Source organism: Temnothorax longispinosus, chromosome 2 (assembly GCF_030848805.1).
Source record: "Temnothorax longispinosus isolate EJ_2023e chromosome 2, Tlon_JGU_v1, whole genome shotgun sequence".
Classification (NCBI taxonomy): Eukaryota; Metazoa; Arthropoda; class Insecta; order Hymenoptera; family Formicidae; genus Temnothorax; species Temnothorax longispinosus.
The window spans coordinates 4,733,551-4,749,497 of record NC_092359.1 but is presented as its reverse complement, the minus strand read 5'-3'; the positions used below and the strand labels follow the sequence as shown (position 1 = coordinate 4,749,497).

Here is a 15,947-nt window from a genome sequence, read left to right as displayed (position 1 = left end):
GACACTACCCTCGCTAGCGAAGAAGGAACGAGAGAGCGAGGAAGAGCGCGAGAGAGCGGAGAGCGACCGGTACTTGGACATTTATCCCCGCGGCTATTTCCGTGAGACACTTGTAATGTTTTCGTTTTTCCTCCGTGCCGAAAATGCGGCGGGATTAATTGGCCTACATTCTGAAAATAGATGAGTGCTATGGCGCGCGTGTGTGCGTGCGAGTCCCGTGTGTGCACGAGCGCGCAACTCGACACGCACGCACGCGATGACCGGCGTTGAACGGTTCGTTAAAAATCATAATTTTTAATAAATCGATCAATCGATCGATTTAATTCAATCTCAGCTTCGGAATCTGCACGTGTATGCAATAATGTCGCTAAACGATCTTTATCGATTCTATACATTCGTTAAAACATCTTATTCGCTTTAGCGCAAATCGCGAGAAACGTCATCGCGGTCCAAATTTGATTTAATTTTTCAATTTTCTTTTAGTTTTAATAGAAGGATTATCAAGTTAATTCATTATATATTTTATAGTTATATATATAAATCAATTATCTAAATAACTAATTACTTTTAGAAATCACAGACTCGAGTTTGCAGGCGCATAAGGCGCTTTCCTGTAGTTTTACCATTTGGTTTCTCGTTGCCCGAGTAGTAGTAGAATTCTATCACTGTCGACAAGTTGTCATGATATGGTTACTTCAGGCGTGTGAAAGCTTCAGCCATGCCAACTCGCATCACGTGCACTGTGTACATGCTTGCTCTGTAACAGCTTATGAAGAAATTCTTCTTCGATCAAGTTATTTGATTCGCAAAACACTGATACACATGTGGTTTGTGACAAAAGTAAAATCTATATTGCAGAAACAAATAGTAATGTTACTTATTTGGAAATCTTGAAAATTTATTTCACCTACGATATCAATCAACACCGCTGTAATACTAAATTAACGTGCTACTTATAGAAATTGCAAAATGGTGCAATAACTTTGAAAAATATACATGTCTATTGTGACTTTTTTAAGTATCCCCATTCTTCTTTGATCATATCTGCAGCTTTTTCGGCGATCATGTAAACAGGTATACTTAGATGTCCCGATACAATTTCGGGCATAATAGATGCATCTGCTACTCGCAATCCTTGAATACCGATTACCTGAAAAACATTGCACATGAACTCATATCATTACTTACATATCACTTATTATACTATGTGTAAACACTCCAGTGCGTTCTTCAGCAAGTACCTTTAATTTAGGATCGATGACAGCGGTCGGGTCTCTTCTCGCTCCCATTTTGCAAGTTCCAGAATAATGAAAAATCGAGGAAGATATCATCCTTATCGCGCATGCCCAATAAGCATCAGAGTCATATTCGTAATTGTTGCATTCCGTATAAGTAATGTTTAACAATTGAGAATCGAACGCTTGCATCGTCTTTGTGCGACCAATACTTAACGCAGTTCTAATCCCAGCAATCATTGTCTTCATATCGTCTGGGTCGTCGAGATAATTCGATACGATCTCTGGTTTAACATTAATGTCATTAGCCAATAACGTTATCCGTCCACGACTTTTTGGTTTCAACAATATTGGCCCAATGCCCCAGCCATAGCTCTCACTATATTTAGTCCACTCACGAGATATTCGATCTTTAAGATTTAACATTAATGGAATAGTAATATCTTTAAGTGTACCACCAATAAACAATAATTCGATATTAGGTAGACTGCGATGTTCCTCTGGATGTTTTGTGTTGACAAAACCGAGAGCCTCGCATCCGCCCGGAGTCGTTAACGGTCCTGTTCGATTTATTAAAAAGTCTGCTACATATGGATTAATAGGATTTAACAGTCCGAGTGGTTGTAAACTTATCGATGTGTTTATTTTCCATGCCAATCTATAAAACATTAGGTGATCCATAAGATTTTCGCCGACTGGCGCATCTCGGATAACGTTTATGCCTAGTTTCATAAGACGTTTTGCTGGTCCAATTCCGGAAAGCATCAACAATTGGGGTGATTTAATTGCACCTGCGCACAGAATCACCTCTTTACTCGCAAACACGGAGATATTTCGATCATTTTTTATGAACTCCACGCCGACTGCACGGTTTGTGATACGATCGATCAGCACTTTTGTCACCGTACTCTCAAGAGTTACGTGAAGATTGTTGCGATCTCGCGCGGGCTTCAAATATGCCGTATTGCTGCTCATGCGAGTGCCGTTTATGATCGTGGTCTGCAAATATGAGAATCCTATTCCGTTCTTCCCGTTGTAATCTACTAGTGGATATTCCAGCTCCTTGCCGGCTTCTAGAAATGCCTCTGCCAACGGGGTATGAAATGACGGGTGCGTGATATGTACTGGTCCATCGGTACCATGGTAGAGAATATCCGATTTCAGCTCCGGGATATCTATTGTTTCCAGCTTTTTAAAATATTTGAGAACGTCGTTGTATGCCCAGCCTTCGTTCCCCATCTCGGCCCATCGATCGTAATCTTCGGCGCCGCCTCTAGTTGCTATCATAAAATTTAGCACGCTACTGCCGCCGATTACTTTTCCCGCCGACCAAGCGCAACTGTTATCATTCATACCAAGACAATACTTATTGGATGGCTTAGTTTTGTACTTCCAATTGATTTTGTTGTTTAGAGATAAGATGGGAGCCATCATAGGAATGTTCGTGAAAAAGCTGTCGTTGGATCCAGCTTCGATCAGTAATATTTTGATGTGAGGATTTTCACTCAGCCTCGCTGATATTGCAGCGCCGGCCGTGCCGGCACCAATCACAATGAAATCAAACGTATCTCCATCTTGCAGTGTCAAATGCAATCCTTTTTGACTTCGAAAACGTTGGTTTTGCTTCAAGAAATTCAATGTTCCAATGCTCAAGTTTATCAATTTTGATCCGCTCGTATTGTTGTCATAAAGTCTACGATACCAATTCGACGGCGATTGTCTTTGAGACTGTAATAGGCCGATTATGATACTTAAAGTAAGAACACGAAGAAAGAACGTCACTTTTCTCATCATATCGAAATAGGGTTTGAACAGTGAAAGAACAATACGCAATAATAAAGAAGTGTGTGCTTAACTGCCCGTTATATGTGCTTGCATTAAGATGTATTTGTAATACAAATATCAGGTCAGTACGAATGTAGACGTATGATAAAGTAGAACATTGTATCTGTCATTAATCTCCCAGTCGAATTCCTCCGAGTTGAATCTTATCATAGGTTCCTGTTTAAATTTCCACGCATGTTCAAACGAAATTTCGTGTCATTTTATGTATTTCTTCGATACATATTTTGATTTAGTTACCAGTTCATCAGTCAACATAACTCGATCCAAGGCCAGACTCATTATCGCGATCATCGATCTATAGTATGGACATGGACTGCGCGACGCAAGTCGAAAGCGTACATCATTGCGTAAGAAGGACAGCAAGGTCAGCACGCGATTACGGCCAATATCCATCTCTTTCTATCCAACACCGTAATATTGGTTGAAAAGAGAGAGATTGGTCGCACATACGCCATATTTTAGGACGTGTTTCATATACGAGTAAAGAAGGGATCGCGCAGTCCATATAGGTCGATGGTCGTGATATTATCAAATAACTTGTAACTTTATCGCAATTCATCTTTTAATCACAGCAAAATAATGACTTTCAAGTGATTATTGTCAGTGTCACGTAATACTGATATATTTTTCCTACTCGATATTCGAGTCACGAATTTATTGAACGAAAAGTTTTGTTTAAGGCTTACTTATTATTATAATGTATAGACGTTACTAAATATTTATAACGCTACACAATATAATGATAAAAGAAAAAAATAAATTCCTATATATAATGATTAACTAAATCTAATAATAACAGATATAATAAGTATTTAATAAAGTAATAACGGATATATAAGCACGGCTCAATTTCTATTTAATGTTCATTACACCTTGAGTTTCAGAGGATAATTAGCAGTGATTCAGCTCTTTTATGATGAACATTATATAATTATGAATTTAAAAAGTTAAGCAAAATTAAGATCTTGGATTCTGTGTATTCTGCAGTTAATTAAATAACTAGAAACTCTGACGCTATTGCCACCGGCTACTTTTCTCTTTTGCCAAAAGCATCTGTTACCTTTCATGCCACGATAATAGCTGTTGGGCGATTTGGTTCGATAGTTCCAATTGATGTTGAACTGCAGGATGTGAGTATACACCGAGATATCCACAAAGAAGTTCTCGTGGAAACCAGTTTCGATCAGCAGTACCTTGATTTGAGAAGTGTCTTGCGGCTATGGTTGCTCCAGCCGTACCGGCGCCAATTATTATAAAATCAAAAGTATGTCCGAACTGCGGTGTCTTGTCCAGTATTTCTTGATTTGAATAATGTTGATTTTGTTTCAAGACATTATTCACTCCAATAGCTAATTTTAGTAATTTCAACAACTTTGATCAGCTGATATCATTGTTGTAATTACTGTTATAGTACGTGTGCCCATGTAATAAGTAAAATTACTAGTGATTTGAATTTTTGAAATAAACTAATACTTGAATATCTTTTTAAATACAGTTTCTTTTTAAATGATACCTCACAAATAATGTATCAAATATGAGCATTTATATTATCGTCGTTATTACAAAGTAAATATGCATGTGAGTAAAAAATAATAAAATTACTTTATAAAAGTTTATTATAATTATGACTGTTCCAAGTAACCCCAATCTTTTTTGATCATATCTGCCGTTTTTTCGGCGATCATATAAACAGGAATGTTTAGGTGCGCCGATATAATTTCGGGCATAATGGACGCATCTGCTACTCGTAATCCTTCAATGCCAATAACCTGCAAAATATTACATATGAATTTATAAAGCACACTGCTGATTATGATATCCCGCATAAATATTCTAATACGTATTTACAAACAAATACCTTTAATTTGGGATCGACGACAGCAGTCGGATCTCCCCTAGGTCCCATTTTACAACTGCCGCAGTAGTGATAAAGTGTCGTTGCGAGAATCCTTATTGCGCATTCCCAATAAGCGTCGGAGTCATATTCGTAATTGTTGCATTCAGTATAAGTAATGTTTAAAAACTGAGAATTGAGCGCCTGCATCGCCTTTGTCCGACCAATACTTAATGCAGTTCTAATCCCAGCAATCATTGTCCTGACGTCGTCTGGATCATCGAAATAATTTGGCACAATCTCTGGTTTAACATTAACGTCGTTAGCTAACAATGTTATTCTACCGCGACTTTTAGGTTTCAATAGTATTGGTAAAACAGACCAGCCATTGCTGCCACTGTACTTATCCCATTTTCGAGTTATAGGATCATTAAGTTCCAATATCCTTGGGAAAATAATATCTTTCATTGCACCACCACTAAACAATAATTCGATGTCTGGTAAATTATTATTTTTTTCTGGGTGTTTTGTGTTGACGAAACCGAGGGCCTCGCACCCGCCCGGAATCGTAAATAATCCCGTTCGATTTATTATAAAGTCCAATATATGCGGATTAATAGGATTTATCAGATCGAAGAACTGTAAACCGAACGCTGCGTTTGTTGTAAATGTCAATCCAAAGAAGACTGGATGGTCCATGAGGTTATCGCCGACTGGCGCATCTTGAATTACGTTTATGCCTAGTTCGGAAAGATGTTTCGCTGGTCCGATGCCGGAGAGCATTAATAATTGCGGTGATCCAATGGCACCTGCACATAGAATCACTTCTTTGTTCGCGAACACACGTATTCTTTGGTTATGCTTGACGAATTCTACGCCGATTGCTCGATTTGTAATACGATCGATTAGCACTTTTGTCACCGTACTCTCACGAGTCAAGTGAAGATTGGTGCGACCGTGCACGGGATGCAAGTATGCCCTATTGCTACTCATGCGAGTGCCATTCATGATTGTGCTTTGCAGATATGAGAATCCTATTTCGTTCTTTCCGTTGTAATCTACTAGTGGATATCCTAGCTCCTTGCCAGCTTTTAGAAAGGCCTTTGCTAACGGAGTATGAAATGACGGGTATGCGATATGTACTGGTCCATTGGTACCATGATAGTCAATATCCGATTTCAGCTCTGGAATATCCATTGTTTCCAGTTTTTTGAAGTACTGGAGAACGTCCTGATATGCCCAGCCTTCGTTTCCCATCTCGGCCCAGCGATCGTAATCTTCGGCGCCGCCTCTACTTGCTATCATAAAATTTAGCACGCTACTGCCACCGACTACTTTTCCACTCGACCAATGGCAACTATTATTTTTCATGCCCCGACAGTACTTGTTGGATGATTTAGTCCGATAGTTCGAATTTATTTTATTGTTTGTCTGGAGGACAATAGCGAATACTGGGATATCCATAAAAAGGTTTTCACGGGAACCAGCTTCGATCAGCAGTACTTTAATTTGTGGCACTTCGCTTAGTCTTGCGGCTATGGTTGCTCCAGCTGTACCAGCGCCGATCACTATAAAATCGTATCTGTCCCCAAACTGGGGTGTCATATCCGGTAATTCTTGTTCTACATATTGTCGATTCTGCTTCAAGAAGTCAATAGTTGAGCTTAGTAATTTTTGCATCGTCCATCCGTTATTACTATTGCCATGAAGACTGTTGTAGTATGGGTGTCCATGTAACGAGTTGATTATAGTACCGATACTGAGAACGTGGAAGAGACTCGGAATCTTGTTCAGCATATTTGAATAATAATTGGCCTTTAAATATGTTGAATAATGTGTAATAACAGGAAATGTGCCTAGATGCTCGTCATATATACCTGGCCTGTAATTTTAAGTGTGCGTTTTATGCAGGGTGTAATAAAAAGATCGAAACATTGAATTATCACGGAAAAAATATCATTTTTGGAAGAAATGTTTTAGACAAAAGTTGTAGGATTTAAGAAGATATATTTACTGACTGGTGTTAGACTTTTTGTGGAGTCGTTAAGGTCAAGTCAGGGTCGCTTCAAATTTTTCAATTTACACCCCCTATTTTTTATTGCATATTTTTGTAGCCACGTATATAGTTAAAGTTTAACGCGTTCTTGGAGCGAAAATTAACATGCGTTTTGTTCCAAAAGGTACAAGTGTGAGGGCAATATTTAAGATCCCTGAAAGTAAAAAAAATAGTTTATTGAGATTTGAGGTTCGGAAGTGCCTCGTTTAGTCGGAAGTAGCAGCGCGTACTTGAATATATGTAATTAAATACCGTTAGTGGTCCTTCCTGCGTTTTGTGTCAAGAGGTATAAGTGCGAGGGCAATCTTTAAGATCCCTGAAAGTAAAAAAAGATAGTTTGTTGAGATTCGAGGTCCGGAAGTGCCTTGTTCAACCGGAAGTAGCAGCGCGTATTTGTATATACACTGCTCAAAAAAATTAGAGGACTACTTTTTCTCAGTAAATTTTTGCCCATTTTTAAACTGTAATTACTCAGCGAATAATTAGCGTAAAAAAATTTTTGAAAAGAGTTTTACAGGGCAAACTCTCTACTATAAGGTGCTTTTTTTTATTCAATTTTTATCCAGTTTAATACTCAAAGACGTGGTCAGCTTTGAATAAGGACGCATTTGAGATATCCAAAACCTTAAATTTGCAGTCTTCCATCACCGCCTAACAAAAAAATTGGCGAACATAATCATTGATACCATCTCAAAGTACGGTCTCTTTCAAATAAAGAAAAAAAACTTGTCCTACGCCGATTATTTAGCCAGATATCATTTAAAGTACTTCTGTTTTTTTTTATGATTCCAGTACTATACCGCCGGCATTTGCGTAACTCGATGTGCACTGCGGGGAGATTGCTCGGTCGGATTTTGCACATCATGTATGTATGTGTATGGAGTGTACATGTAGAGATTTTTTTTAAAAGTGTTGTTTTTTCGTTACATCACCGTGCGCAATCTTGATTTCATATTGATGCATTTTTTTACATCAGATTGAAGAGGCACTGCGTCAAATTTGGAATAAAATTTTTCAATTCTGATGTAAAAAAATGCATCAATATGAGATCAAGATTGCGCGAGGTAACACGGCGAAGAGTGACAACACTTCTTACTAAAAGAAACCTCTACATGTACACACATTCACATGTACACTCCATACACATACACATATACATACATATGTGATGTGCAAAATCCGACCGAGCAACATGCCCGTGGTGCACATCAGGTTACGCAAATCCCGGTATCGTGCTGAAATAATAAAAAAATAGGGGTTACTTTCAATTGCGATATCTTGCTAAATAATCGGCGTAAAACAAAGTTTTATTTTTTATTTGAAAGGGCAAAGTCCGTATTTTGAGACGAAACCAATGATTATGTTCGCCAATTTTTTTGTTAGGTAGCGGAAGACTGTAAATTTCAAGACTTTGGATATCTCAAATACGTCCTTATTCAAAGCTGATCACGTCTTTGAGTATTAAACTGGATAAAAATTGAACAAAAAAAAGCATTTTATAGTAAAGAGTTTGCCTTGTAAAATCTGTTTTCAATTTTTTTTTACGTTAATTATTCGCTGAGTAATTACAGTTTAAAAACGAGCAAAAAACCTGATCTCCTATATAATTTTTTTTAGCAGTGTTCGAAATTAAAAATTCTTAGATTTTTTCTGTGTTTTATGCCAAACGGTGCAAGTGCAAGGACAATATTTAAGATCTCTGAAAGTAAAAAGAAATAGTTGAGATTCGAGATCCAGAATTGCTTTGTTCAGCAGGACATAGCAGCGCATACTTGAACACAGAGATAAATATTTCTTTAGATTTAACAAATTTTTTTAAAATTCTATTCCAAAGAAAATGCATTGGAATAGTCCAACCAAACCATGTTTAAACTATAAAATGCAATTGTTTAATTTTTCAAATAAAATCTATCTTTACCTTAAAATAAATATTTTCTCGATAAAAAGTGAATGTTTTTTTTATTGAATGTTTAACTTATACTATTTTATTATTTCAGTCAAAGTATTTAAATATTTTACTTAAATTATTTTTGTTAAATAAAACAGTTTTATTATTTCAGTCAAAGTATTGTACTATTGGTATGTGATAAGCCACATGCTTCTAAAAATGAAGCAATATCGTTTAAAACACTCGTTTTAAATCAAACTTTAACAAAATCTTTTTTTGGAAACGAACGAACCAAACTATTTTTCCGATGTTAGCACTCGAAAAAACTGAAGATGACTTGAGCACGACGTGTGTGTCTATACATTGCTGATGGCTGAACTGAAGCAAAGCGCGGAAAGCTTATGGCACTTGATCCTCCTTGTCTCGGATCGATACGGTCAGTGTCGAAAGATTAAACGAAATACGAAAACGGTGCGCGACTAGAAAATATCCGTGAGTGAGCGATCGCACACAAACGTCGGCCAGCCCCGTCAGAAACTCTCAAACACTTCACGTTCACACTTCTTCTTTACTTACCTAATAGTTTTCACGTTCGCACTTGGCAAGCAACAATTTTGCTTCTTTGAAAACGCAGTAAGATGATTGGTTTATCGATTATCACGTCGCTCTTGCCATACAGCCGTTGCGTTCAAGCCGGACGAAATAGGCTAACTTGCTCGCCGAGCGATGGTCTCGATCCGTATCCTGTTTTGGCTCGAACCAAAAAAACTAATTAATCGTCAAGACTTTTTTGATCATAAATATTTTTTTTATTAAATTAAATTATTAAATTATTGCAAAAAAATATTACCTCATTGTCAGTCAGCTAGGGTTCGAACTTGGAACCTCCCCCATTCCGTATAGGGCATCGTACCAATTCGACCACTGAGGCGCATATATCTATATGTTAATAAAAATCTTACATTTTTTGCTATTACTTCTGGATTCTTAATCAAATTTAACAATGGTTATTCCAAGCAATAAATTAGTTGTAAATAGTAACACTCTTATTTTAGTCAAACATATTTTAGAGGGGACTGGGGCTATGTGCCTACAATTTACGCTTTTTTCAAGTTTACTAAAAAACTAATAAAGATATTTGACTAAAATTTTAATGGTATAACCTTTCAACCTTGCTATTAAAAAGAAAAACATAATTAGAATCGTTGATCTTTTAACATTTTAAAGAGGAGAATTTTTTAAGGAGGTTCCGTCGCTACAAAAAAATGCAGCCAGTTTCATGAAATGTTAATATATTGTTCTGGAATGCAAAATAGAATTATGTAAATTTTTAGGGAATTTTTTACCGTCTCGTTTTGAAAAAAATATACTCCAAAAATTGTACTTTTTAACATAGGTTCTTATTGGAAATGTCATATTGCACACTGCAAGAAAAAATGCAAATGATAAGGAAAAAAAATATGCACATGTAACTTAATAATTTACAAATAAATGAGTGAAAGATAGGGGAAGGTTACCGCACATTTCGTGGAAAAATTAATTATTAAAGAATAAATTGCTTGATTTTTCGTCTGCTCACTCCCACTATTTCAAACGCTAGTGCGCTGTTGCCAGAACCCCCGCGTCCCACTACTCCCCCCGATGAAGCAACCGAACCTCCTTAAGTGGACAAGTCAAGCGTAGAAGGGCTATCTGTTCACTTAATAAAAAACACATTATTTATTTATTAAACACATATTATTTATTATTAATATATAATATTGAAAAAACTGTCTAGTCGTTGGAGTCAGAGAAGTAGTAGGCACTTTGTATAGATTTTTTGACAAGTTTCTTGCGTAGAGCTGACTTTTCTTTATATACGGTGCATGGCATTAAACTGTTTTTGAGTCTGTTGCAAAATCAATATGATGGGTTTCTTTTGTCCCCTCAATTTTTTAATCTTTTTTTTTATTTGGGGCCTTTACTTAATCCTCGGCAGCGTTTGAAATAGAAAATACTTATAATAATTTAAGACAAACTCATATATTTAACTTGACGTGTATTTTTAAAATAAAAATTTGGTGACGATTCTTGAATTGCAGGATCAAGTAGTTGCTCGTAGGTCATTTTTTTACAGTAGCGAGTAGCGAGTGAGAGCCCGAACATTTATTCCAAAGTCTAACGCTGTTTTTACGAAAAGATTCTCGCTCAATTTTTATTCTTTTAATCGCTCTAAATATAATTTTATTAGATATGTCTACCTTATCCGTCTTAAGGAAAGTCTTTCTTTTGTAGTTACGCACCATTATCTATTTATAAAAGAACAATTCGTCAATGAAGTGTAGACACATTGACCCATCAAAAACAGGACAGATAGCCCCGACCACGTTTTTCAGTCTTTAACATGTTGCCAATTTTAGATAATGCGGAATTAAGATTTGACGCTTCTTACACCTGATAACTATATATTAATTGATAATATTATGAATTGCTTACTTTAATTTGAATTAAACTACTGTCGCACAGCAAATTTTTCGACCGTCGAAAAATGTGAATAATTGTTTTCGCTTTTTTTTTAACGTATATAGCGTCTGCGAGAGGGATCGCAAGAAAACAAATAACATTTAAATATCTTACGTAGGGCATTTTTCAATTACTTGTTACAATGGTAGAGACATCTGTTTCTTAAAACTTGAGATAGCAGTACTGTGGACACATAGCCCCCGTAGACAGATAGCCTCGGTTTCCCCTATATCATTTTCATACAAAGAAATGTTTTATTTTAATCTATCGCAGGAGGTAATTCTGTCTTCCTGAGTAATATTTCGTGTAATCAAAGAAAATGTTATCATCGTCGAAACATATTGTTTCAAACAATCGTATTTTTTTTGTTAAACAATATGTTTCCATGAAATAAATATAATAGAAATAATGAATGTAAATAAATATTTTTCTCTGTGAAATATATGCGTTTAAAATTTTAGTAGTTTTTCCTGGGTTTTGTGCCAAAAGGTACAAGTGCGAGGACAATATATAAGATCCCTGAAAGTAAAAAAAAATAGTTTATTGAGATTTGAGGTCAGGAAGTGCTCTGTTCGCACCGCGATTCAATTTCTGACAATGAGGCAATTTATCTATGTGTGGTAAAAACAAGCAAGCAATTACAAGGGGGTAATTGTAACGCTACAATTGTCTGCAGGCATTGATATTACTATTCCGTTGTTTATTTGGTCTATATTTGGATAAGTAAAAATTAAATAGTCTTTATATATGTATATGAATAATTGCGTGTTTCGAGCGTGCCGTTAAATCCATTAAATCCGTTTTTAATTAACAAAGTTGCTCACAGATACTAACACTTAACATTTATCAAACTGTAAGAATATATTACGTATCACACAACTATTCAAGATGTAAAGTAAATATAAATAGAGTAAAGATCAAGTGAATTGCAGGCAAGAAACAATATTGAAGTTTAATTAGATTTCAAGAGCCCTTTTATATGGTTTCTATTTAAATAATTGAGTTTTTATATGTAATTTTCCTTCAATATACTTTGTATATTTCAATTTAAATCAAAAGTGGTTTCTTGCCAAATTATATATATTTGCAAATTATACATATTTGCATTGTCATATCTTTGGAGAAGACTTCATTAATCTTTAAAAATAAAAGTTTATAAAAAAGAATTAATACTTTTTATTTTATAATATTCTCTATTCCTTACACTTACACAGCTATTTTTCAAATTTATAAAATAAATTCACTAATACTCGAATTTTTTCTTAAATACAATTGCTTTTTGAAAGATACCTCACAAATAGTACATCAAATATGAGCATTTATATTATCGTCGTAATTATAAAGTAAACATGTATGTGAGTAAGAAATAATAAAATAATGCAATTACTTCATAAAAGTTCATTATAATTATGACTTTTCCAAGTAACCCCAGTCTTTTTTGATCATATCTGCTGCTTTTTCGGCGATCATATAAACAGGAATGTTTATGTGCGCCGATATAATTTCGGGCATAATGGACGCATCTGCTACTCGTAATCCTTCAATACCAATAACCTGCAAAATATTACATATGGATTCATAAAGTACATGCTGCTTATTATGATATTCTGCATGAATATTTTATTATGTTTTTACAAACAAATACCTTTAATCTGGGATCAACGACAGCAGTTAGATCTCCCCTTGGTCCCATTTTACAAGTCCCAGAATAATGAAAAAGCGTGGAAGACATTATCCTTATCGCGCATGCCCAATAAGCATCAGAGTCATATTCGTAATTGTTGCATTCCGTATAAGTAATGTTTAAAAACTGAGATTCGAGCGCCTGCATCGCCTTTGTTCGACCAATCTTTAATGCAGTTCTAATCCCAGCAATCATTGTCCTGACGTCGTCTGGATCATCGAAATAATTCGGCACGATCTCTGGTTTAACATTAACGTCGTTAGCCAACAATGTTATCCTACCGCGACTTTTAGGTTTCAACAATACTGGTAAAACAGTCCAGCCATTGGTGTCACTGTACTTCTCCCATTCCTGAATTATAGAATTTTTAAGTTCTAATAACCTTGGGAACATAAAATCTTTCAATGTTGAACCGGTGAACAATAATTCAATGTCTGGTAAATCACTCTGCTTTTCTGGGTGTTTTGTGTTGACGAAACCGAGGGCCTCGCACCCGCCCGGAAGCGTTAACGGTCCAATTCGATTTATTATAAAGTCCCATATATGCGAATTAATAGGATTTATCACATCGGAGAACTGTAAACCGACCGCTGCGTTTGTTACGTATGTTATTCCGTAGAAGATTAAGTGGTCCATAAGGTTCTCGCCGACTGGCGCATCTTGGACGACGTTTATGCCCATTTCTACAAGATGTTTCGCTGGTCCGATGCCGGAGAGCATCAATAACTTTGATGATCCAATGGCTCCCGCACATAAAATTACTTCTTTATTCGCGAACACACGTATTGTTTGCTTATTCTTGACGAACTCTACGCCGATTGCTTGATTTGTGATACGATCGATCAGCACTTTTGTCACCGTGCTCTGAAGAGTCATATGGAGATTGTTACGATCGTGCACGGGATGTAAGTACGCTCTATTGCTACTCATGCGAGCGCCATTCATGATTGTGCTTTGCAGATATGAGAATCCTATTTCGTTTTTTCCGTTGTAATCTACTAGTGGATATCCTAGCTCCTTGCCAGCTTCTAGAAAGGCCTCTGCTAACGGAGTATGAAATGGCGGGTATGCGATATGTACTGGTCCATTGGTACCATGATAGTCAATATCCGATTTTAGCTCTGGAATATCCATTGTTTCCAGTTTTTTGAAGTACTGGAGAACGTCCTGATATGCCCAGCCTTTGTTTCCCATCTCGGCCCAGCGATCGTAATCTTCGGCGCCTCCTCTACTTGCTATCATATAATTTAGCACACTATTGCCACCGACTACTTTTCCACTCGGCCAATGGCAACTGTTATCTTTCATGCCACGACAGTACTTGTTGGATGACTTGGTCCGATAGCGCCAATTGACGTTGTTATTCGTCTGGAGAAGAGCAGCGAACACTGGGATGTCCATAAAGAGGTTTTCATGGAAACCAGCTTCAATCAGCAGCACTTTGTTTTGAGGTATCTCACTTAGTCTTGCGGCTAGAGTTGCACCAGCCGTACCAGCGCCGATCACTATAAAATCGTATCTGTCTCCAAACTGGGGTGTCATATCCGGTAATTCTTGTTCTACATATTGTCGATTCTGCTTCAAGAAGTTAATAGTTGAGCTTAGTAATTTTTGCATCGTCCATCCGTTATTACTATTGCCATGAAGACTGTTGTAGTATGGGTGTCCATGTAACGAGTTGATTATAGTGCCGATACTGAGAACGTGGAGGAGACTCGGAATCTGGTTTAGCATATTTGAATAATAATTGGCTTTTAAATATGTTGAATAATGTGTAATAACAGGAAATGTGCCTGGTCGTTCGATATATCTGGCTTTTTAAGTTTACACCTTATATAGCTGTCATTTTTCGCGACTGTAGTAGAGGCTTCGTAAAATTTAACTGAACAATTTTAGATTCTTTGTGTATATATAGTTTTATATGCTTGTGTCCCCTCCAAAGAATTCGTAAGATTGTATTAATATCACGACAAAGAGAAATAAATGGCTATTCTGTTCTCCAGACTAAAGAAATGAATGACTATTGCGCTATTTTACATTTGGCAGGAGTCTTTTTTAAATTTATCATGTATGTTAATATTTTGCTCTTGCAACATCGGTTTTTCTGAATTATTAATTGTATGACTTACCTTTTGATTAATATTTATGTCATAATGGGCAACTTATTTTAACGGTGCAGGAATTGTGCCGATAATAATGTGAAAAATTAACCTATTGCGTAATCTCATATTTGATAGAAGTTTTTTAATTTTCAATGTAATGTTTTAATATTTTACTTTTTTAACGTTAGATCTTCTAAATTGTTAATCTTTTATTATACGTTATTTATTTGGTCCATGTTGTCGAATTGATTCTGATATCTGATTTTCGATTAAATAATAAACTGAACTTTCTAGAGAATATGCCTTTTAATTTTCATCGACCGATATCTCATGCTTTTGTGAGCATTCTTGTGTTTTGTCTCAGTCATGTAGGTCATATTTACGTACATCGATTTCTTTCCAGCATGATTTGTGGGGTCATCTTATGAAACGTCTGACTTTATTGCATGCAATATTTTTTGATATAATGATAAAACAACTTTTTTTTATGTCTTATGAGATATTGTAAAATTCAAAACTTGACTGGAGGTTCTGTTCTAGGATGCGTGTTTTGTTTAATGTGGTATATAATATAAAATATGCCTGTAGTGTCGAGAGAAAGAAGAGATCATGTCGCTATTTAATTCATAAATAAAAATGCAATTTTTGCTGAATAAAATCATTTAAAATAATTGAAATTACTGAAAATATTTCTTACAAAAAATTGTAATTACTATTATTTTTTCAATGATATTTTTTGTATATTTTTAAGGTACGTTTTGTTAGCTGCTGTCGAAACAGATACAAGATGTATAATGCAAA

The 15,947-nt window shown here is 35.9% G+C and overlaps 4 protein-coding genes across 4 annotated transcripts in view; 1 reads left to right on the top strand and 3 right to left on the bottom strand.

The window, feature by feature from the left end:
• Nucleotides 1–15,947, top strand: part of Nau (myogenic-determination protein nautilus) — a 57,774-nt gene that overhangs the window by 19,996 nt on the left and 21,831 nt on the right. The gene's annotated exons all lie outside the window — the stretch shown is intronic.
• On the bottom strand, nt 588–3,452 carry LOC139808608 (glucose dehydrogenase [FAD, quinone]-like). The gene is made up of 2 exons (XM_071770773.1): nt 1,242–3,452; nt 588–1,150 (listed from the first exon to the last, which is right to left on the bottom strand). Exons 1-2 carry the CDS (start codon nt 3,027–3,029, stop codon nt 1,001–1,003), a joined length of 1,938 nt encoding a protein of 645 aa, XP_071626874.1. The 5' UTR covers nt 3,030–3,452; the 3' UTR covers nt 588–1,000.
• On the bottom strand, nt 4,571–7,288 carry LOC139808609 (glucose dehydrogenase [FAD, quinone]-like). The gene is made up of 4 exons (XM_071770774.1): nt 7,223–7,288; nt 6,933–7,124; nt 4,939–6,796; nt 4,571–4,849 (listed from the first exon to the last, which is right to left on the bottom strand). The coding sequence occupies exons 3-4, from the start codon at nt 6,709–6,711 to the stop codon at nt 4,703–4,705; spliced, it is 1,920 nt and encodes a 639-aa protein (XP_071626875.1). The 5' UTR covers nt 6,712–6,796; nt 6,933–7,124; nt 7,223–7,288; the 3' UTR covers nt 4,571–4,702.
• LOC139808845 (glucose dehydrogenase [FAD, quinone]-like) lies at nt 12,565–15,757 on the bottom strand. Its single transcript, XM_071771295.1, has 2 exons — nt 13,006–15,757; nt 12,565–12,914 (listed from the first exon to the last, which is right to left on the bottom strand). The coding sequence occupies exons 1-2, from the start codon at nt 14,776–14,778 to the stop codon at nt 12,768–12,770; spliced, it is 1,920 nt and encodes a 639-aa protein (XP_071627396.1). The 5' UTR covers nt 14,779–15,757; the 3' UTR covers nt 12,565–12,767.

Bases quoted from the DNA above. Each gene is read 5' to 3' on its own strand.
- LOC139808608 (XM_071770773.1), bottom strand. From the start codon at position 3,029: ATGATGAGAAAAGTGACGTTCTTTCTTCGTGTTCTTACTTTAAGTATC. The intron at 1,151-1,241 runs GTACTTGCTGAA...AATGTTTTTCAG, and splicing joins TCATCGATCCTAAATTAAAG to GTAATCGGTATTCAAGGATT.
- LOC139808609 (XM_071770774.1), bottom strand. From the start codon at position 6,711: ATGCTGAACAAGATTCCGAGTCTCTTCCACGTTCTCAGTATCGGTACT. The intron at 4,850-4,938 runs GTATTTGTTTGT...AATATTTTGCAG, and splicing joins TCGTCGATCCCAAATTAAAG to GTTATTGGCATTGAAGGATT.
- LOC139808845 (XM_071771295.1), bottom strand. From the start codon at position 14,778: ATGCTAAACCAGATTCCGAGTCTCCTCCACGTTCTCAGTATCGGCACT. The intron at 12,915-13,005 runs GTATTTGTTTGT...AATATTTTGCAG, and splicing joins TCGTTGATCCCAGATTAAAG to GTTATTGGTATTGAAGGATT.